This window comes from Puma concolor, chromosome D3 (assembly GCF_028749965.1).
Source record: "Puma concolor isolate L17-30 chromosome D3, mPumCon1.1.hap2, whole genome shotgun sequence".
NCBI classification, from domain to species: domain Eukaryota; kingdom Metazoa; phylum Chordata; class Mammalia; order Carnivora; family Felidae; genus Puma; species Puma concolor.
This window is the reverse complement of record NC_141678.1, coordinates 14,955,828-14,979,181: the sequence shown is the minus strand read 5'-3', so window position 1 is coordinate 14,979,181 and position 23,354 is coordinate 14,955,828. Positions and strand designations below refer to the sequence as shown.

General features: G+C 43.4%; 2 protein-coding genes across 7 annotated transcripts in view; one reads left to right on the top strand and one right to left on the bottom strand.

The window, feature by feature from the left end:
* The window catches only part of SUDS3 (SIN3A corepressor complex component SDS3), a 149,644-nt gene extending 146,751 nt beyond the window's left edge, over window positions 1–2,893 (bottom strand). For 2 of the 4 annotated variants that reach the window (XM_086681804.1, XM_086681805.1), the window contains exons 1-2: window positions 2,571–2,893; window positions 621–690 (exon numbers count right to left, since the gene is read on the bottom strand). In XM_086681804.1, the coding sequence (XP_086537930.1) occupies window positions 621–690; window positions 2,571–2,712 (212 nt within the window). In that variant the 5' untranslated portion in view covers window positions 2,713–2,893. Of the gene's footprint in view, window positions 1–620; window positions 691–2,302; window positions 2,431–2,570 lie in introns of those variants that run through there. The other 2 variants (XM_025933295.2, XM_086681806.1) reach the window with 2 other exon arrangements.
* A 3,257-nt stretch (window positions 2,894–6,150) lies between these two features.
* TAOK3 (TAO kinase 3) overlaps window positions 6,151–23,354 on the top strand; it is a 180,886-nt gene continuing 163,682 nt past the window's right edge. Inside the window, exon 1 of one of the 3 annotated variants that reach the window (XM_025933299.2) lies at window positions 6,151–6,431. The gene's annotated coding sequence lies outside the window, so the exon portion shown is untranslated. Of the gene's footprint in view, window positions 6,432–15,622; window positions 16,468–16,576; window positions 17,082–23,354 lie in introns of those variants that run through there. The other 2 variants (XM_086681802.1, XM_086681801.1) reach the window with 2 other exon arrangements.

The window sequence follows — 23,354 nt, the reverse complement described above, 5'->3', positions numbered from 1 at the left end:
GGCACATTTAGAGAAGGCTTGAGTGTGGATGTGGGACAAGTGGAAAGAGCACTGGAGCAGGAGTCAGGGGCCATGCTCTCCCGGCACCCAGCACACCTTCAGCTCTAGGTGGAATAAACAGGACACACCCTTGATGCTGAGTTATGGTTTTCACATTTAAAAAAAACAAAAAGGGGAGCCTGGGTGGCTCAGTCGGTTAAGCATCCAACTTCAGCTCAAGCCATGATCTCACGGTTCGTGGGGTCGAGCCCCACGTCGGGCTCTGTGCCGACAGCTCAGACCCTGGAGCCTGCTTCGGATTCTGTGTCTCCCTCTCTCTCTGCTCCTCCCCCTACCCTCAAAAACAAAAATTTTTTTAAACGAAAAAAAATGAAGACGTAGAAAACATTCTCTCCTGCTACATGGCCCATCCCCAAGATTCTTCCAACCCGCAAAAGATTCTTTTAACAGGAGGACTGATTAAATATAACAAATTTAGAGGGGGAAATTGCACACGCACATGTGCACACACATACACACAGTCTTTGGAAGCTCTATGGTCAAAACCATACGCAACATCACTATAAAGATTTCCTGGTCAGTTCTGTATTCCAAACAAGAAATAAAAGATCCATACTCACTGTTCCTTCATTTCTACATAGTCTTCTTCATCATGCTTTGCCAGGTCAGTTTCACTAGCGTCCTCAGTGTCTAAGTAAAACCAAGGAAGAAAAGCTTGTTAAAATCAGTTCATAGAGTTGGCATCACCTGACACAGTAACACTTAAACTTCTATAAAATGGATGCAGGCCTGCAAGAAACCATCAGTGGAAAATATTAGTTACTTCAGGAAAGAAAATACCATTTCCAACGTATACATGGCCGGATTTACGCAAAGAGCTGCCTTTATGCGAAGTGCAACCAGAGAACAGGGTGCATCGGATGTTGGCAGTCACGGTCAAGTCTGCTACTTCTGCAGAAGCCACACTGGCAGGCCAGGAAAAGGAGATGTGTCAGATGGGAAAACTACAGGCAGCCAGGCCTTGCTCAGTACTCCAACCTAGTAAGTACACGCTCTTCTGGTCTATGCCTGGTGTGAGCCCTGTAACACATTTCACATCACATATATACAAAAGAGAACACAAACCAACCAACTCAACTCTAAGAACTTAACTATTTTCAAAGTCACAGCTAAAGGGAAAAGAAAGGAGACAAGATAAACAACAGAAACTGCTTCAGAACATATTAAACACTGTTCTTAGAATAAGTAGTGAACTGTCTAAATAATTTCAACAGTCCTATTTGAGGGGGAAAATCAATTCTGGCTTCACTGCTCCCCCTTGTGGGCCTTAACAGCAGTTACAAGTGATTCACATTCAAAATCTCTCCTTAAGGCCCTTCTTCAAATGTAGTTTAAGTAAACGCAATTAGTTGCTTCAACTGTATTACCTGCACATGTCGCTGCCTTTTTTAAGGCCGCTGCCCATCCAACTCTCCACAAAGCATTCTCCACTCTTTCCGTCAAGAGACCTTCACGGAATTCCTGTCATATGCCAGCCACTGTAGTTGGCATGCGGCACAGTGAGATGAATAAAACACATTCCTCATTCCAGACAGCTGGTTCAACCTTTTGCTCCACAGCCCTGTTTGGTGCCAGAATATTCCACCCATACGACGGTCTCTTTTTTCTCCCTTGTCCTCTTTCTTTTGTTCCCCTTTCTCCTCCAGGACGTCCTTCTTCAATTCCCTCCAAAACAGTCTTCCTCACACTTACCGAAGCGCAAAGCCCCGTTTGAAAAGCAAGGCTCTGAGAAGCAGTAATGATAATGCAAAAGAGCATGGAACTGAAAACACAACACCACCTGGGCACCATCAAGCAAATCCCCACTTACACCTGTGCCTGCGTCCCCAGTGATGAAAACGCCCACCAAGTACCAGGCCAAGTACTTTATGCACAGATTTCCTTTAATCCTCACACCTACAATAGGAAGCCCCGTTACAGCTGGAGAAACTGAGGCGGAAAGCTTAAGTCAGTCCTTTTAGGTTACAAAGCTGGGTTCCGTGAGCCAAATTTACACCTAAAATCCGGCGGATTCCAAGTCCCGTTCTTTTAAGCAAACTGGACTCTCAACCTGCACTGCGCGACCCAAAGGAGGGCTGGCTAAAGCGTTTCCCCGAGGGTGGAGCGTCGGAGGGAGCAACTTGGGAACCTGGAAGCCCAACTGGGCTTTGCTGTGGTCTCTCGGGAACTAAAATGCGCAGGGCAGCTCAAGGTACCCCACGGAAGTCTTCCTCATTCCCACCAGTAAAGACTTGAGGCTCACCAGAGGCGGTCGGAAGAAGAGGAGCAGAGTCTTAAATGGACCTCCAGCTCTGACACCAGCTCCCCAGGTGCCCGGGGTCCCATAACTGTCAGGGTACGAGGTCTCCACCACGGCCTCTACCCCAGCGCAGGTGGGGGGAACTTCCTCCCGGCGGCCCCTTCACCTCCCCCAGCCCCGGAGGTCGCCCCGCCCCTCTCCCGTGCACCCCACCCACCCCCGCAGCGGTCCCACGCCCGCCGCGGGCTGCTGAGCCAGCCGGAGGACGCACCTTCGTCGGACTCTCGGCCCCGGCAGCTGCGCTCGTCGTCCTCGGCGCTCTCCAGCTCTTCGTCCTCCTCCGGGTAGTACTCCGGGGCCGGCGGCGCTCCAGCCGGGGCCGGAGCCGGAGCCAACAGCCCCGCGGCACTCATGTCGCCACTGGCCGCTGCTGAGCGTGTCACCCGGGGACCGCAGCCGCGCGCCCTGCCGACTCGACGCCCGCCTACCGGCCCCCGAGGGAGCCGCCAACTCGAAGAGCGGCAGCCGCGGCGACCCCTTCCCCGTCTCCGCCAAGCTCCGCCCCGCGCACCCGCGCTCGGCAACGGGGACCTCGCGCCGGCGGTGACTTCCGGGTCGCAAGCTGTCCGAGAACCGCCTGACTCCATCATCCTTGAGGGGGTGGACGGGCTGCCCCCTTCGCCTTAACCTCAGCCCTTTCATCGCCGTCCTAAAATCCTCACTGGGTAGTGGGGAGGGGCGGAGACAAGTTCTCTAGAATTAGGCAAATCCTTGGACAGGCCTGCCGCAGACAGGACCCCGAAGCTGGAAGGCGCTCTGTTTCCAGAAGTAGCCGCCAGGCGGCGCAAGGAGCCAAACCTAAAGCGAGGGTCCTCTGCGACCTGAGAGACAGAAGGGTTGAAACCTCTTGTCAGGTGGAGGTGGTCTCTTTAATTGAAACAGGTGAAGGACGTGAACCATCCCATTTATAGGTCGAGAAACGTTGACATCTAGAATTTTCGTGATCATCCGCCCCCCCCCCCCCCCCCGCCTAGCTCCTCCCCTAATTGGAGCTTTATTAAAAGAGAACTAAAAGACAAGGATGCTGATATTCCATCCTGGGGTCAGCAAAATGGTGTTTTCCCAGTCTGTAGGAGTTCTTTCTGTTTGTGTGGGTATGCTCAATAAGGTATTCTCCCGATTTTACAGATGAGGAAAGAACGTTTGCCTAAAAAGTGGCAGCGTCCAGGCTGCCTTGTTTACACGAGCACACCCAAGCACGGTATGTCTGTACATTACTGCTGCCTCAATTTCTTAGAATATTAATTTTTTAAAAGGTTCTTTTCCCCGTCCAATGACTTGCTAACCAATTCTCAACTGAGCAAGTGGAACATTTGCCTGCAGGAAGTTAATTAGGCTAACGTAAGGAACATGATGTGTGGAAACTTAGAAAACAAAGACAGCTGAATACCTGCTTGAATTAATTGGTGTGATTCCTTCTGAGTAGGAGATACTGTGTTATAAGCTTTGCTTAATGAACAAATTTAGGATGTCCTTTGTCTAGTTGTGGGTAGCAGGAAAATGGTTAAAGAAGCCGGCCCAGAGATGTTTATTTGTACAAAGTAACCCTGCCCCTTATGTTACACCCAAGTCTCTAAAGAATAAGTAACTTACAAGTAGTCAGGTTGAACGCAGATGTAAAACCCAGGATGGAATCCCATATCCTGATTCTCAGCTCCCTTGTGACCAAATTCATCTCTGAATGGGACCCTAAAGAGTGTCCTCAAAGTGAAAAAAATGTATTCTCATCCTATTTATTTTGACATTTCTTATTTCCTACCTTAATGAAAATCTTAGCTCTGTTGTAGATTTTTCCTCCCAAGAAAACTCCAGAATTTCTAAAATAGAATGTTGCAGTGTCTTTCCATGACTTCAGAGATCTTCTGAAGCTCCTTCTAAATAAAAGTCATTCTCAGGGCTCACTATATATCCGCCATCTATATTTAAACTAGGTTTTTAGAACTGTCTCTTGTCCAAAGGATGAAGTCATAGTCTATTTTTATTTTAGATCACATCTAAATTATTTGTAATCAACTATATTGAGCAACTTAGGTTTCCATCAGTAGCAATAATCATAAACCAGAAAAAGCACCAACATTTTAGAAATTAGAGTTCACTGATATAATGAATCAAAAAAAAAGAAAAAAAAGATTTGACTTCATTGCTAATTGGTTTCAGGACACTGGAATATTTATCTTATGTTTTCTATCTTCTTGATTGCAAATAACATCTGCTAATGGTCGTGCATTTCTTTTTTTATACTGATAGACACAACTGAACACTGGTAGTGAAATCTCACTCCATTTTTTCAATCCATTTTGCTAACTGTAGAATTGGTAGGATGAGCTCTTAACATATACTCTTTAAGAGAAGAAAAAGTTCTCATGACTTTAGTCTTACCTAACATTTATAAGTTAAATAATTTTGGACAGTTTCTCTAGGCCTGAAAAATCAAGTTCCCTCAGAACCACCATGCATTTTTGGCATTTCCAAAATGCCAGTCACACTGATCAGGAGGCACCTACTTCAGAATTCATCTTAAACGGAGTCTTGCCAGCCTCCTTTCCACAGGCCCTCTCTGTATATCCCAGCATCCCAATTTAAAGGGGAGCATGGTAATTGGAATGGAGTATGATTTTAAAACACTAGGGAAAATCTGTACAGTGTTTAGAACACAAATTTTGTCAGGAGTGAAAGTCAAAAAAGAGTTATGTTGGCGAGTTTCCTGAGAACAAAGTCCTGTATACATCTGACAACGCTTAGGATCAAATTGTTCCTGAAATGAAACAATTTCTTCACAAAATGCTGAATTGTCAAAGTCCATACACTTTGGGGTTTATGAGTTAAGGTAGCGGTTTTCAGTTAGCCGTATCGATTTAATCAACATATCCAGCTTCAAAAAATATAAAGAACGGCTCCAAGTAGCACGATGCACTTTTACCCCCGGCAGGTGAAAGGAGTCTGTGATTACCACAGGTTGCACTTTGACCATTAGTTCACACGGAATCATTAAAACATGTGGCCCTGAAAACGAATATGCTAAGCTTGCTGAAGCCTACCGCGCAGTTCCTGTTCCCAGTCAAAACGATTATCGAAACCCACAAACTGATTATTTCTAAAGTTTTGTCCTCATACCTCCCAAAATGGGCCCCATCAGTATTGAATGCTTACTTGCTCACAGTATACATCCAGTATAAAGATTTTTTTTTTCCCAACAGCTTTAAACTGACGTCTGTCGAACGCAACATAAGGGCAACTCCCTTGCCAAGGATATGAAAACAATTTAAATCCAGGAACTATTTACAAGTCCTGGGTGAATAAATGTTAATATTAACCAATGGCAGAATTTCTTAGGAAGCTGAGCAATAATGGAAGAAAGAGGACCTCCTCAAAGGCTCTTCCCTGGTGGTTCCTGGGAATCCCAGGGGTCCTTGGCCTCTGGGAGACTCCCAAGAAAAGCAAAGGCGCAGAGGAGTGCCATGAACTTTGACCCCAGCCAGCACAAACAAGGTTGACCGCACCCCAGGCGGGCCAGCAGGGTAACTGAAGTTGCGAGGTCTTCCGCGTCTGAGGAAACCCCGCCCCGCTCCGCCCCGCCCACCGCCAGCTCCGCCAATCCTCAGGCGCCATCGACCGCTCGGCCACCCAGGCACCTCCAATCAAGTACCTATATCCGGCCCGGGACCTGGGCCCCGCGGTCAGGGGAGGTCAGTAGAGAGCCTATCGGAGCCAAGCTGGGGGCGTGGTCGGGGGCAGGGGGCGGGCGGACTGAGACCGCGGGGCGGAGCGCGCTCTGCGCAGTCGGGTGCGATTGGCCACCCCTGGCAGGAGCCGCACCTCGGACAGCAGCAGCGGCAGCCGCGGGAGGGTCCGTGTGGCGCCCGGCGGCGACGGCGGCGGGGTCCTGCGTGACAAGAGTGGGACCAGACACCGAGACCGCGGGCGGAGGTCCGCGCGGCCGTACCCGGCACTGAGCGGCGCGACCCGGGGATCCTCCGGGGGACGAGCGGCAGAAGAGCGACTCGGGAACAAGTGTGCGAGAGGAAGCGGCGGTGGCGACGCCGGGCCCGGGAGTGGTGACAGCAGGTCTGAGGTGAGAGCACCGGGGCGCGGGACGGTGACAGAGTGAGCCGAGGTGAGGGGACCCTGGGCGGAGTGAGGTCGGGAGGACTCGAGCGAGGAGAGTTCGGGAGCGGGTTTGTCGGGACTGGGGAGAGGGGACTCGGAGAGGAGCGCGCAGCGCGGGTCTCAGCGGGGACCCCGAGAGGGCTTGGGACAGCGGGTCCAGTGGAGGGGGGGTCCCCCAGAGGGCTTGGGACCTCGGGTGTGAAGGGAGGGGACTCCGAGAGGGGCCGGGACAGCGGGTCTCAGGGGAACCCCGAGACTGCTTGGGACAGCGGGTCTGGTGGGGGGGGTCCCCGAGAGGGCTTGGGGCAGCGGGTGTGATGGGAGGGACCCCCGAGAGGGGTCGGGACAGAGGGTCTGGGGGCGGGGGGTGGGAGGGCTCCCGAGAGGACTTGGGACAGCAGGTCTGACGGGAGGGACCCCCGGGAGGGGCTGGGACAGGGGGCCTGGGGGGGGGGGGTGTCTCCGAGAGGGCTTACAAAAGCAGGTTTGATGGAAGGGACCCCCTAGAGGGGCCGGGACAGCGGGTCTCAGGGGAACCCCGAGACTGCTTGGGACAGCGGGTCCGGTGGGGGGGGGGGTCCCCGAGAGGGCTTGGGGCAGCGGGTCTGACGGGAGGGACCTCCGAGAGGGGCCGGGACAGAGGGCCTGGGGGGGGTGTCCCCGAGAGGGCTTGGGGCAGCAGGTCTGACGGGAGGGACCCCCGAGAGGGGCCGGGACAGAGGGCCTGGGGGGGGGGGGTGTCTCCGAGAGGGCTTGGGGCAGCGGGTCTGACGGGAGGGACCCCCGAGAGGGGCCGGGACAGAGGGCCTGGGGGGGGTGTCCCCGAGAGGGCTTACAAAAGCAGGTTTGATGGAAGGGACCCCCTAGAGGGGCCGGGACGGAGGGTCTGGGGAGGGGGGAGGGGCTCCCGAGAGGGCTTGCAAAAGCAGGTCTGACGGGAGAGACCCCCGGGAGGGGCCGGGACGGCGGGTGTGAGGAGGACCCAGAGACGGGCTTCGGAGCGCGCGAGTGGACGTGGGAGAGGGGAGCGAGCCTGGGTCGGGGTCGCCGCGCTGAGTCAGGGACTGCGGGCAGCGCAGAGCGAGGGGACGCGTGCCACCCGCAGGGTCTGCAGTCAGCCGACCTCCTCGAGGGTGGTGTCTCAGTGAGACGTGGGACAGCCCGAGCCCTAGTGAGTCCGTGGAGCAGGGATTATGTAATGACACCTCTCCCAAGTAGAACGCAAGGGCCGGAGGGTCTGGCAGAAGCGCACAGATGTTGGTGAGAGCCAGAGGCCGCCGGCCCGACCTCTCGTTGGCCCCTTGGCTTCCCATTTGTTTCTCCGAGCTTGGCGTGGATGCCTTGAAAGCGAGGGGCTCCCTGACCTTGGTAACCTTAAAACCAGGACATGAAAAGTTGGAGAGGGCTTCTCCAACTCACTACCAACCAGTTGAAAGGGAAAGGGATCCTTTTGGAGCCCCGTGTGGGATGGTGATGGTGATAGACCCTGCATGTCTCATTTTAGCTCAAGGAGGAGGAAACGTTTTTAGGTTTAGCAGCACTTTGGTATCACTGTTTACAATGCAGGTTCAAAGGAACCAGACACTAAGTTTTGACTGTTTAACTTTGCTGTGCTGGAGGCAGTGGGAAGGTCAAACTAAATTTTGAAACGAGGTATTGGAGTCGCTAAGCTAACGGCACTTTGCAATGAGATTTCTCATCCAGAAAAAGCCACCAAGACTGAGCTTCAGGCACAGTTCCAGGACTAGCTAAGGAGAGAGATAAGCCTATTTAAACCAGAAACTGCCCTGGTAGGAGGCAAGGGCGTACCTATTAACATGCTGAAACCAATAGCCAAGAGCCAGAGGGGGTCGAAATTGGGGGGCAGCCTCCTACTTTGACGGATGTGAAAGTTAAACTAATGACCAGGCTAGTCGTTCACAATACTTTGGCTATGTAAATACTGCCCTGACTGCCTTTCACGTGTTCCCTTGAACGCACACGACTTGTTACAGTTGTACCCAGTAGTTTGGCATTTGAAATTTTTAATCTTTTTCTCTGGGTGTTGTTCCTCCTCACCCCTTCTCTTTGCGACTGATTTCTGTTTTTACAGGAGCAGACTTAGAAACGGGATGGTTTGGGGGAAATAATGGGGAATGTCATTATCATCTCACGGTTAGATATTTTCTTTGTTTCTGGTTTAGAATATGTCTTATTAGAAGCGTTCAGGGGCACCTGGGTGGCTCAGCCGGTTAAGCGTCAGACTTCAGCTCAGCTCATGATCTTGTCCATCCTGAGTTCGAGCGCCGCGTCAGGCTCTGTGCTGACAGCTCAGAGCCTGGAGCCTGTTTCAGATTTTGTCTGTCTGTCTGTCTCTCTCTCTCTCTCTGCCCCTCCCCCACTCGCTCTCATGCGTGTGCTCACGCCCGCGCGTTCTCTCTCTCTCAAAAATAAATAAACACTAAAAAAAATTTTTTTTTAAAAAGGAAGCTTTTGCTGTGTGTAATAATTGGCTGTTTCAATGGAGGGGGAAGACCTTATTTCCCAAAGACATAATGGAGAAGGCTTACATAGAACTGCCTATTTAAATCCAAGCCAGAAATTACTGAAGTCACTGTCATCAGGGTGATAGTAAATAGAGGACCTAAGGTGTGTTAAGTAGGATTATTTCATGTTAAATTTATTTCTCCAGAACCCTCAGCCAAATTCAAGTAAAAAATAAAGTTCGTTAATGCAAGAGGTTATTTACAAGGGGCAATGTCTTCATTATGTAGCGCACATAACTTATGACATGGTCTGTGGAAGGACTGGGAATCTCAGTACCAATAATTCTACAAAGTAATAGAAATGTCTGCGCAGATAAGCTCTTTGATCATACTTGTTAGCTCATTTCTGACTGGTACAAATGGTAGCCTCTTAAGACAAAACATTTAATTCCTTATAAGAGAAGAAAGTGTTCTGATACTCCCCTGAGTGATGACCAAAGCAGTCATTTCAGCCACATTACATTATGGTGCTGATCCAGAAACCTCAAAGAGAGATTCATTGTAACAGAGTTTTTAGTGATAGAAAGGGCCTATAGTGACTTTTTATTCCTTGGGGTGATGAGTGGGTGGGTAGGAATTCTGTGGGAATTTATTTTCATTAATTTCACAAAATAAAACTATGAGAAACTATAAATATGTGAAGTCATTACACCTATGTTCATTTATACTGTTTCTTTTCAATTAGGGGCACCTGGGTGGCTCGGTCAGTTGAGCATCTGACTCTTGATTTTGACTCAGGTCATGATCCCAGGGTCGTGGGATCCACGCTGAGTGTGGATCCTGCTTAAGAGTCTCTCCGTCTGTCTCCCCCTGCCCATCTCTGTCTCTCTCCCCAGCTCACGCGCTCTCGCTTTCTCTGAGATAAAAAGAAATAAATAAAAATTAAAAATACACATGTACTGAAAAGAAGAAATTAAGAAGGAGCCTTCCACTTCCATATGAACTGTGGTTATAGCAACCACATAACTCAAGTCCTTGTTGGTCTGCAGTTCTCGAACTGTTCTTACTCTTTGTCAGGATTCAAGGACTACCCACTAAGTACAATACCCACTTTACACTTTTCTTTACCACTTGAGAGTACACAGTCAAACCATCGTCATCTCAGAGTCTGCCTTGATATCTAATTTGTTTTCATGTTTAAGCCAACCTGAAAAATTCTCATTGCTTGCCGGTGTTCATATTTGTTGGTTTCAGTAGCACAGGAGAATGAAAACTATTGATACTTTTATTTTAGAGTCTCAGTTAAAAGCCTCTTTCCTTCATAATCTTTTCCTCTGGTCTTTGTTTCTTCCCTCCCTGCAAAAAGAAAACAGATTGACAGGCAGAAAGAAAGTTTCTCTCTAAAAGTTTTTTTTGTGACTCCCCTAGAGGAAGACTTCTTTTCAGTCTTCAATGAGATTCAATGAGCTCATCTTCCATGATCCCGTCAACCAGAGAGGACAGTTTTGAATTAGTATTTTTGAGTTGTGAGATACTGTGCAGTTGCATTTGAGCTTAGGGAGTTTAGGTTGTGATTATTTAGCTTTATCATCCATTTAATTGGTTGCTTTGTTATTTATGAGAATATATTAAAAATTTGTTACCGTTTAGTAAACTCAGACTGAGAAAAAAAAAACAAGTGGTATCTATCAGTCTAGCTATCATTAAAGATATATTGAGTTTATGGGCCAAAATGTGATCTAACTCCTTTCTAAGCTATAGGCATCGAATTAAAAGCAACAACTATTTAGAATTTTTAGGATAACCAACAGGGATTACATTGATAAATTATCATTCCAGCTTTATGTTAAATTTACCTGAAAATTTTTTTAATGTTAATTATTTTAGAGAGAGACAGAGACAGAGCGTGAGTGGGGGAGGGCAGAGAGAGAGGGAGACACAGAATCTGAAGCAGGCTCCAGGCTCCAAGCAGCCAACACAGAGCCCGACATGAGGCTCGAACTCATGAACTGAGCGATCACAACGTTAGCTGAAGTTGTATGCTCAACTCACTGAGCCACCAGGCGCCCCTTACCTAAACATTTTATAAATCAACCTAACGTGTTTGTTTTTTTCCCATCTGACCTGAGATTTGATAAAGACATCGCATCTCAATTATTTCTACCTTACAAGAGAATGATGTAGGGTCCCGTTTCTTGATTTGTTAACACAGATCAACCTCCTGTCCATTGTCAGCTATTCCACACAGACACATTTTTCATCCCCAGAGCGAGTGAGAAAGAGAATATGCCTCGGAATGGACATTTTATTCCTAGGAAAACCTGTTCCCATTAAACAAAGAGGTGTGGCCCATGTAGCATTAGGTACTAATACCAAGAATTGACATGCTGGAGTCTAGTCTTTGGGACCCTTTCCACTTCACCTGTAGCCTCAGTGAAATAATGGATAGAAAATTCAACCACACGATGTACATTTTGTTACATTTAATATTATAGTGAATTATCAAAGTGCCCACTGGAAGATTTCAGTTTTATTTCCATCCACCATTTCTGATGGACAATGGGATAAACCTTTATTTCCAGATCAAAGTAAGAGTCTGGGCATTATGCATTTATTTTCATATGTTTTAGCTTCTAATGACACTGGCTTATGTCCACAACAATCAAGGCTCAGGACAATTCAAATAGATTTTGTTTACCCATTACAATAGATGTCACTAACCAAGGCAGAATGCTTTCTTAAATTTTTTTTTTTAACGTTTATTTATTTTTGAGACAGAGAGAGACAGAGCATGAATGGGGGAAGGGCAGAGAGAGAGGGAGACACAGAATCTGAAACAGGCTCCAGGCTCTGAGCTGTCAGCACAGAGCCCGACGCGGGGCTCGAACTCACGGACCGTGAGATCATGACCTGAGCCGAAGTCAGACGCTTAACCGAGCAAGCCACCCAGGCGCCCCCAGAATGCTTTCTTAAATAAACTAATAATCTAAGTAGTTTGGCAGTAGACACACAAAATAGAATCGTAGTTCATGGCCAATTTTCCATTCTGTTGTGAACATTCACCTTTACTTTTTGAAGGGTATGTGTGTAAATACTCAAATATTTGCAAAAACCACGTATAGTTTTCATTTATTTTATTTTTTAAATATAACTTATTGTCAAATTGGGTTATATCCAACACCCAGTGCTCATCGCAACAAGTGCCCTCCTCAATGCCCATCACCCACTTTCCCTCCCCCCCCACCATCCACCTTCAGTTTGTTCTCTGTATTTAAGAGTCTCTTGTGTAAAACCACATGTAGTTTTTAAATGATCTAGGTCAAGAATTAATAGCACAGATACAAAATTACAATATTATGCTTCCTGTACCCTTACGTTTCTATTGTCTCTTGTGTAAAAGTTCTCTTCTGTCATTGCATACCAGTTCCTTGTTGACACCTGCTTGTCTTTTAGCAGCCAGTGAGCACTTCGAGGCAGTTCCCCATTCCAAGTTTAGTACCAGGCACAAAGTATGAAGGATGCTCTATAAATGTGAGTTGAATGAGTGAATGGATTAATGATGAGCAAATTAGCAGATTACGTTTACGTTCACACTTTGTTTCTTACACACCGAAAGAGACAGGGATTCAGTTGGAACACGTGAGTGAATGTTAGCATTATCTATCTCTCGCATAAGAAACAGCATGATACATTGGAAGGAGAAAGGGCCTCACGCTCAGGGAGACCTAGGCATCTACTTTGGCTTTGTCACTATGCCAGCTGGTTTACCCTGGGTAAGTTACTTAAGTCTTAAAGCTCTCAATTCTCTCATCGGCCAAATAAGAATACATACTTCACAGTCTTCTTAAAAGGAATAAATGAAGCAGTTTACGTAAAGCGCCAAGCACACTGACAAGCACATGAAAGTGTTTAATAAATGGTAGCTGCCTGTTCATTTAATCACTCGAAACAATTTTTTTGTTGTTTTTGCTCTACTCCCAGCATCTAATCAGTTGCTAAATCTGATGGCTCCTGACTCCAAAAAGAATAATTAATAGATTCTCATATAGGGAGATTGAGACAGGGTAAATGACTTCCCATGGTCAGACAGACAGTGCAGACTTGACCCCCGTGACCTAGATCTGATTTTTCAACTCACTACACTTTCCACTTCATACCTCTCAGTGTTCCAAGAAGGAACTAACGAGGTCCTTCATAAGGTGCTAGGGAAGGACTGCTGTGACAGTCTTCCAGTCTCCTTTTCATCCTTCTGATACACACTGTGGCTCTCTCACTCTCCCTAAAGCACAGCTCTGATTTTGTCATTCACATGTTCAAAACCTTTAGTAATTCCCCATGGCCAGATTTATCAAACTGTCTTTCAGTTTCTATTGCTCCATAATCCGTGTGTGTGTGTGTGTGTGTGTGTGCGCGCGCGTGCTCGCGCGCACGCACCAGAGCACGTGTATCCTATGCCCCCACCAGACCAGCCTACTTACTAACTGAGCACTTACTGACTTGACATCTTCAGGTCTTTTGTTGCTGACATTTCTCCTCCCTAGAATGCCTTCTGCTTTTGCTTTTTCAGACCTACCTCTCAGGTCACCTTCCGTGAGGGCTTTTCTGATCATCCTCCTTGCTACTCTTCCCTTTAAATTCCTTAAGTACTTTGTGTATTTTCTTATTACGTTAATATTCTCTCTGATTTTATATGATAGGGTTCATACTTATCTTTTCTAGGTGTCCACCTTTTTAATCTTAAAAGGACAGTGTCTTACACATCTAACCAAGTATCTTGCAACTAGTATCTGCTCAATAAATATTTGTTGAATTGTATTAAATTTAAATACTTAGTTTAGGTTCAAAAGTAATATTTAAATATAATTATTGCTGCCGGTGAAGAGAACAGAAATAATTCCTTTTTTAAATGTTTGTCTTGAGAGAGAAAGAGAGCAAGAAGGGGTAGAGAGAAAGGGAGACAGAGATCCCAAGCAGGCTCCACACTGTCAGCACCAGAGCCTGACAGAGGGCTCGAACTCACAAACTTTGAGATCATGACATGAGCCAAAATCAAGAGTTGGACACTTAACTGACTGAGCCACCCAGGCGCCCCAGAAATAATTCTTAAGTGAAGAATTCACTTCTGACCCTGGCACTTGGTAAAGTCAATGCCAGTGCTAGCAAGTATTTGGAAACTTGTATGTTCATATGCAGCTTGATAATATTCCCTAAAGTGACCTTTGACTCTGGGTATTTAGGATTTGTTACTTTTGTTTCCTGATGATGTTTTCATCTATAAGAAATGAGTTCTAACTCCCTGTCTTTGGAAGTTTGTTTTCCTTTCTCTGGGTATTAGCAACAAATAAAATAAGATTCCCTTTCATTTGCAACAGAAGGCGGTTGGGGGTTGTTCAACTTGAGTCGGAGGTAGAGTCTGGGAGAGATCTAATACTCTGCTCTTCCAGAGCAAAGTTCCTTTGTGATATAATTTGCAACTGTGAGCAAATACTTATTGTTATGTCTACCTTCCATATTGTATTCTTCTCCACAGTGCTTACTACCTTCTGACATACCAAGTATTTTGTTTATCTTATCTTTCTACCCTACAATGTAGACTATGAAAGCAGAGATTTTGATTTTGTTCATTGCCATATCCCTGCCTGTAGAAGAGTGCCTACCATGTAGTAGGTGCTCAATAGATATTTGTTCAATGACTAAGTAGATCAGTTTGTCTTTGGGAATTCCTCCAATTTGTTGGCTAAAATTTAGAAAGTTTTGTTATTTTAAATATAGGAATGGGGCGCCTGGGTGGCGCAGTCGGTTAAGCGTCCGACTTCAGCCAGGTCACGATCTCGCGGTCTGTGAGTTCGAGCCCCGCGTCGGGCTCTGGGCTGATGGCTCAGAGCCTGGAGCCTGTTTCCGATTCTGTGTCTCCCTCTCTCTCTGCCCCTCCCCCGTTCATGCTCTCTCTCTGTCCCAAAAATAAATAAACGTTGAAAAAAAATTTTTTTAAATATAGGAAGTAAAATCCTGAGGAAGTGTAAGGCATAGCTTGGAAGAGTAGAGTTTACCTGTATGTTTTACTGTCTCTGGGTTTTACATTTGTCTTTGAGCAGACATGATTTTAATATATTTGTGTGTTATTGAACGCAAACAAAAGCCATTCCTACCACCACACCATATGATTGTGTCTCAGTCTGGCTAAAATCTAAGAAAACTGTTTATCATAACAAAATCTAATGGAAGCTTGCTGGCATACCTCTTAAGCGTCAGAGGGTAATAAGACCAAAATTATAATAAAATTCATTACAGGGGCATTAGCTCATTAAAAGCACTTCACTTTGTTTGTCTTAGGTGCTAATTTTAACCTTGAAAATTGGTCAGATCGAGCTTCTGATATTGATTTGGGGTTATCAGTTTTCTGCATGTACAAGTAATTCGATTTGAAATGTGTTTTAAGCCTGAATTAAAAGTACTTAGTCACTGGTGACTCATGGTGAGAAGTTTTTCCTTTTCCCTGCTGGAACATATGCCTTTGCCTCCAACCTGGCTTTTTTGAAACCTTGAAAATATAAAGAATCCTACTTTTATGTACTAGGTTCTGGAAAAGTTCCTCTAGGTTTAAGGTGGTGGCCTTAGTGACAATATTTTTTAATAACGAGCACTACCATTGACTTTCCAAATATCTGTACAATTTTTTTACTTTATGGGAATTTTCTCATCATATATGAAATTGTCAAAAGTCTACTAGATAGTGTGTGAATGACCACAAGGACTTTGTTTTGTTCATTATTTTTTTTAATAATTACTTTCGTGTTTGTTTATTTTTGAGAGAGAGAGCACAAGTAGAGGAAGGGCAGCAAGAGAGGGAGATATAGAATCTGAAGCAGGCTCCAGGTGCTGAGCTGTCAGCACAGACCCTGACGCATGGCTTGAATCCACGAACCGTGAGATCATGACCTGAGCCGAAGTTGGACGCTTAACTGACTGAGCCACCCTGGCACCCCTGTTTTGTTCATTATTGTGTTCCTGGTGCCTAGAACAGTGCTTTGTACAGAGAAAGCAATTTACATATTCGTTGAGTGAAGTTACATATATTCTTAATGATAGCACATCTTAGAAAAATAATGAAAGTCTGTTGATGTAAATTTTCTCCAGCCCTGTTGAATTAGCTAATCGTCCATTTACAATCAACCAGGTTTGGGAGGCTCTTGAATTAGCCCAAGGTAGTTCTGCCCTAACAGCTCTTAGCATTGATTGTGCCAACCTGAAATCTCCCTTAGTGGTTCACTTGCAAAAGGAAGAGTAAATCGGCAACACCCATAGGCACTTGCACCTGTGGGAACCAATGGGCGTCCTAACAGGAAATGCTTTCAGCTTGCAATACCCATAGTAATGTGCAGCACCCAGGTCATGCTGTTTTTATCTGCAGTTCCTTATTAGGACTGTACAACGCTTCTTGAAGTTTTTAAATTTATGTTTAAAAGAGAATGATCTTTAAATTTGAGGAATAAAATGTGAATGGTTATTTTCCTCTTCCTCATTATCAAGGAATTGGTGAGTTGTCCTTCTTTGAGTTCTTTACCTTCTAATCTTGCGTCCCCTGAAATGTTCCTCTAGCACATGGGGAGAGGGGGAATGGAGAGTACATAAGTGTAATTAAAACTTACACTAGTATTATTATCAATAATAATGGGCAGTTCTAATATTTACAGGATACCATAATGGTAGGTATTGATAGAATTTCATAGATTTTTACCTAAGATTTGTTTAGCTCGAGCGAGTTTTCCTCTTTTGTAGGGACTGGGGAAAAAATGTCAGGGAAAGTTTTTAGAAACTTCTTCCCAAAATGTCAAAACATAAAGCTGTATACATTAATGTAATGCTGTTAACGTTAGCTATCTGACCAGGAAGTACTTTCTTTAAGCCTCATGTATAAAACTGTGTCTATAATAACTTCCTTTCTCGGAATGAAGGTGCTGATAGCGTGGTGGTGTTCTTACAACTTAAGCTGAGCTCAGTTTTATTTTTCCTAATGAAAAAGTGGCAGCTTTTTAAAGAGAGCCATCTCCGGGGCAATCTTAACTTACTGTTGGAGCTAAATAAAGAATTTTTAAAGTATTTAATATGTCGGATTGGAGATGCAGGACGTGCATTTGAGAAGATCTACTGTGAGTAAGCTTCGTGTTTTGTTTTACATTTAGCGTCTTATAAATATGGTTTGTGTCTAAACGTTGTTAATAAACTATTTCTTGAATTTCGTGTGAATATTTATGGCCTTAGCTCAACGTCCAGCTGAGAGTAATCAACCTCAAATATCACTGGATTCCTGTGCTCTATTTATTTTAATTTGTAGTTTGATATTCTACAAATAAATAGTGGGAATTTTTTTCAGAAATTGTTTTTTTTTTCTTCTAGATAAGTGAGGTAAATGCTGAGCTGCAAACAAAATATCAAAATCTTGTCAGAAGAGTCTTTTAAACAAAAATTTTAAATACAATGAAGGCTATTTTTGTTAAATGGGTGTAGTTTGTGCTTGTGATTGATATTCCTGTAAAACAGTGTTTCAAAATGAAGCTACTCAAAATGGCACCCTATTCATCCTAGAGATCTTAAAAAAGATCAAGGCCATGTCCTAATTTTCTTCTTTCCCAGCAAGGGAAAATAGGATAGAAAGCAGAGCAATTTCTTGAATGTTATACCAAATTTACAGACAGAAGAGTCAGAAGATTTGATCACATTTGCCTTGTTTTATAATTTTTTTGTTTTGTTTTAGTACATAAGGTTATTTACTTATTAAAGTATAAAAATATCTTATCCATGAGGTAATAATTTATGGGACTACTCTAGTCCATAAAATGAAATTAGATAAAGTAGGAAAGTAAATAATTTTTTTAACAGCTCGTGGTTTTTATGTTGAAAAGTTAATGCAAAATATTTTATAAGGCAGGAAAGCTACTTTAATAATTTCTTTACCAATTTCACTGGGCTCTTAGAACAAGGTTTAAATGAAATGTATATAATCCTGACTTCCAAACTCTTAATACTGTATGTGTTAGATGTGTAAATTAAAGTCTAACAATTGTACATAAGGATGCATTTTCATTCGAGAAGCATTGCCGTGGATGTGACCAATTTGAGGCCTCTAGCCTTCTGATATATAAATAAGGAAATTAAAACTTTCAAATAATCTTTGAAATGTGATGGTATAGAGCATGTGGGTTTTTTTTTTTTAATTTATGAACGTTAAACACTTTACAGTTTATGTTTCAGCTTTTATAGATAGGGAGGCCTTTTATAGATTGTTATATCAGCGCTCCACAAATATCCCAGTCATCGCTTGCATAGGGGTGGGGCAGAGGAAGTAGGTGGGGCTTCACGGTAGTGACAGATTATTGCAGATTATATGGCTGCCTGCCAAAGCGCCACTGGTTGGAAGAGTGGAAGTTACTAACTGCATCTGTTAATTTGTACATGTTTTATTTGTAACCATTTAAAACTGCTGGTTTCATACACAGGTGACAAATGTTAAACTTTGAATCACTTGACATCTGCTTAATGTTCAGTTCTTTAGTTTACCTTGGTCGTATTCCTTGCACAGTCTGCCAAGATCACACTGACCATTTTGCGGAAGACCGTGTGTTAGCAGAAAAAAAGGGGAGGGGCGCACAGAACTTTAAACGACAACTGCTTTACTCTCTAGTTAAAGTGTTGCAGGGTTAAAATGTAAGGTGTCCCATCATGCTTAGGCAATTTATATAAAATCCTAATAAAAACAGTCATGCCTTGTGAATGAGTTTGTAGTTTTCGATTGTATTGGTTCGGTTTGAAATTGAGATTCCTACTGTTGCAACATAAAAGGAAGCTTTGTAGAGGAAATATGACATCTTTGCCCAGATGCATAAAGAGGGAATTAACAGTGGGGAGTTATTATTAGAGGGGTCTTCTTATGAATATATTTTATGTACTGAGAAGTATCTCTCAAAGTTTAGTTTCTATTTCAGGGTCACTGGCAGAAGTTAAATAGGTTGCTCAGTTGGATAGTCTAATAAAAAATTACTTTTAAAAGCATTTTGATGTCACCAACCAGCCTAGTTAGTCTTGATCTGGCTGATCTCAGTGATAGCATTTTTTAAAAATGTAACCAAATTGAGAAGATATTGAGATGCTGTGAATACCATCAAATAGCAATGTAATATAAGTGTCCTTCTAAGAGAGAGGCCAGTTAACTTCGTTCCCTAGCAGTGTCCCACTGTCCTTCAGGAATAGAGTGCACTGTTTTCAGTATAAGGAAAGCTTAGAAGTGAGTCAAGGAACCTGTCCACTTGTATCACTGACAGTTATTAAATGTTCCTCCCTAACTCTTTTACACAGTGAGTAACATGTCCAGGTTCCTTATATCTGTTACTTTTGGTTTCAGTAACATATGTTTGGGGTTTGCAGTATAATAATTAACAAGAGCATATCAGATGAGCATGTCTGCCACATGCAGCTCACTAACTTTGTGACCTTATACAAATCCCTTAACTCTTGAAGCCTTGGTTTCTTCAACTGTAAAATGGACACAATCATAGTACCTACTTTAGGGATTGTTGTGAGGATCAAGTGAAATTATGTATTAAAGGAACAAGTTTGACTGCACGTTGTAAAAGAAGAGCTCGGCGAATGATAGTAGATATGGTTACTTTTGCCGTTTTGGGACATTTCAGTTCTTTTTCACAGTTCTACCAGAAAATGGTCGTGGGAAGATAAATAAAACAATACATACAATAATGTATAGATAATAGAGTCAGTCTTACCATAGTGGAAGTATTAGGGAGTACCATGGGAACACATGAATGAAATCTACATATCTTACCTGTTTACACTACTCCTCTTACCACGTTATATACTGCCCATCCTAAGGGGAGAGGGGAAGCAGGGGAAGAGTTGACTGTAGATTTAAGTAATTATTAGTATAAAAAATTAGTGAATGTGCCAAATTTAGCTTTTTTTTTTTTAATTTTTTTTTCAACGTTTTTATTTATTTTTGGGACAGAGAGAGACAGAGCATGAACGGGGGAGGGGCAGAGAGAGAGGGAGACACAGAATCGGAAACAGGCTCCAGGCTCCGAGCCACCAGCCCAGAGCCCGACGCGGGCTCGAACTCACGGACCGCGAGATCGACCGCGAGATCGTGACCTGGCTGAAGTCGGACGCTTAACCGACTGCGCCACCCAGGCGCCCCCCAAATTTAGCTTTAATAACGTGGCTGTTACTAAAAAACATGTGGGTTTTTTTTATATGAAATTTATTGTCAAATTGGTTTCCATACAACACCCAGTGCTCATCCCAACAGGTGGAGGGTTTTGTTTGTTTTGTTTTGTTTTTTTTAACTTTTTTAATGTTTGTTTACTTTTGAGAGAGAAACAGAGCATGGGGTGGGGAGGGGCAGAGAGAGAGACACACGCACAGAATCCAAAGCAGGTTCCAGGCTCTGAGCTGTCAGCATAGAGCCCAACGTAGAACTTGAACTCACGAACTGTGAGATCATGACCTGAGCTGAAGTCAGAGGCTTAACCTGCTGAGCCACCCAGGCACCCCTGTTGTTGTTTTTCACTTCTGAGAATTTCCTCCCAATTTGATACAGCTCAGCTTAGGAAAGCAACATGGCAAAGTGTTGATTTCTTAATTTATTTTCTCAACAGAATTTGTTTTCTTCTGACTGGATCACTATCATAAAGTTACAACTGTGTCTCAAGATTTTAGATCAGCTCAAAAAAAGTTAGGTTTTTTAGGAGTGTTGGTTTGGTTTGGCTTTATTTGGGTGGAACCAGACAATAAAGAATATATACACTTGAATATAAAGAAGAATGTTTTTGTTTTCACTGTCTTAGTGTCAGGGGGTTCATATCCTGTAATGGGTCAGTTAACTTTATGTATTGAAAAACAACCAATTGTTACATAAGCAGACTTTCATAGGGCTGTTAACAAAGCAGATGTGAAATCTGGGGGCACCTACGGTAAATTCACCAAAGAAAGCAATGAAACTACTTATAGGGTATTTGAAAGACATTTAAGCTTTGTGAGTATATTTTTAGTGTTGGAAATATCCAAGTCTTAATCTGTCGTGCAACTTCTTTACCTAGTAGGCAGCCGTTACATTAGTCTGTGTCTCATCCTCGCTTCTGGTACCCCCTAATTTTACAGTCTCAAGGCCCAGCACATTGCCACTGGAAGATCTGTGTATCTCTGTGCACCTGTCTTACTCAGACCCTTATGGCCTCATTCCTGGATTACCATAGCTGCCTTCCTTCATTTCCATCTGTTTTTTTCCAGCTCATCCTGATTAACCTTCTTTAAATGCTACTCCTCCTCTTTTCAGAAAGCTTCACTGGTTCCATGTTTTCCACCACATTAAATCTAAGCTCTTCTGCTCGACTTTCAACGCCCTTGCTAATCTGTCCCACACTACTTATCCAGCTTCATTTCCTATGTTCTTCGCTCTTTCTGCTCTATTGAGGTCAGTCTGTCTCTGCAACACACCATAGTCCTCAGAGTCTGCGCCTCCTGTACTGTATCTACTTCACCCAAAAAGCCCTCCTTCTCTCTGCCTATTCAAATTTTACCTTTTCTTCAAGACCCTGTGTAAAGTTTCACTTCCTGTTTGAAGTAAACTCAATTTTGCTGCAGAATCCAGATTTTTAAGTTAGCAAACCAGTGAAAGAAAATGTGCATAGTATCTTAAATCATTCAGTTTTACCTTCACTAATGATGTAAACATTTTGAGTACAGGGACCACATCTTACACTTAAATATTACACGGTTCCTCGAAGAATTCTGAGGCACCTGACCTTGATGTGAAGGAAAAGAAAGTAAATCTGTTTCATCCTGCCTATCTAAAGTAAAGTCAACATTCCTAATATTGAAGAGACATGAATGTTTTTCCAATTTGGGTCAGGTCTGTCACCTCACTTAAAGAAAAATGTGAGGCAAATGAAGACAGTTTTATAACTGAATATAGATTGACATGTTTCCTTTATGAGAAACGGTGTGTGTGTGTGTGTGTGTGTGTGTGTGTGTATGATTTTATTTCCTTCATTAATAAATAGCCAGCTGCCCTTGGAGAGGTTTAGTTTTGATATTAACAACTTTGCATCCTGTCACTGTAGATTAAATATGATCAATAAGTTTTATGTAATCAAGAAGTATTCTTACCCAATTCGTTAAGTAACCTAAGTATAAATGCCTACTGTGTATAATGTTAGGCTCTGTAAAGGGATATTGAAGTTACTTATATATGATCCCTAACCTCAAAAACTGTTAAGGAATTCTATTAGGGAAAACAAAATATATACTCAAAGCTTAAACATAACAATACTTGTTACTTCATTTGGATGTCTGTTGTTTTAATTCTCAATGAGTCTCCTCTCTTTTGAAATATACATGCCTTCCTTGTATTGATGCCAAAGAGCATATAGGACAAACAAATGAAAAAAAAATTTTAAGCAAACTCCCATTGTTGTTTTTCCAGTTTTATTGAGGTATAATTGACCTGTAACATTCTATTAGTCCAAGGTGTACAGCATAATGATATGAGTTATGTATCTATTTTGAAATGATCACCACAATAAGTAACTGACACCATTCACCTCACATAAACTTTTTTTCCTTTGTGATGAGAACTTTTAAGATTTACTCTTAGCATCTTTCAAATATACAATATTATTAACTATAATCACCAGACTGTACATTACATCCCCAGAACATGTTTGTCTTATAAGTGTTTACCTTTGCACCACCTTCTCTCATTTTTCCCCATCCTCCACCACCTGCCTCTGGCCACCACCAATAAATTCTCTGTGTCTATGAGTTCACTTTTTTTTAGATTCCACATGTAAGTGAGATCATACAGTGTCTTTTTCTCTGGCTTATTTTACTTAGCATAATGCCCTAAAGGTTCATCCATGTTGTCACAGATGGCAGGATTTCCTTCTTTTTTAAGGCTGAATAATAATCCATTGTATACAGATACTGCATTTTCTTTATCCATTCATTCATTGATGAACCCTTGAATTATTTCCATGTCTTGGCTATTGTAAATAATGCTGCAATGAACATGAGAGTGCAGATATCTTTTCGAGGTAGTGATTTCATTTCCTTTGGATATGTATCCAGGAGTGGCATTGCTGGATCATATGGTACTCTATCTTTAATCTTTTGAGGAACCTACGTATTGTTTTCTATAGTGGCTGCACCAGTTTACCCTCCCACTATTTTTTGTACATGCCTTCCTTTGTATTGAGCATAAAGGACACCGAGATGTCAACTTTTAAAATACAGAATGTTTTACATTTGTGAAAGTATGGATACTTGGAAGTGTCTAGTCAGTGCTTTGGATTTTGTGCTGATGCTTGGTTTTGTATACTACCTTTTGTCGCAGAGATCATGGTTAAATAACTCTG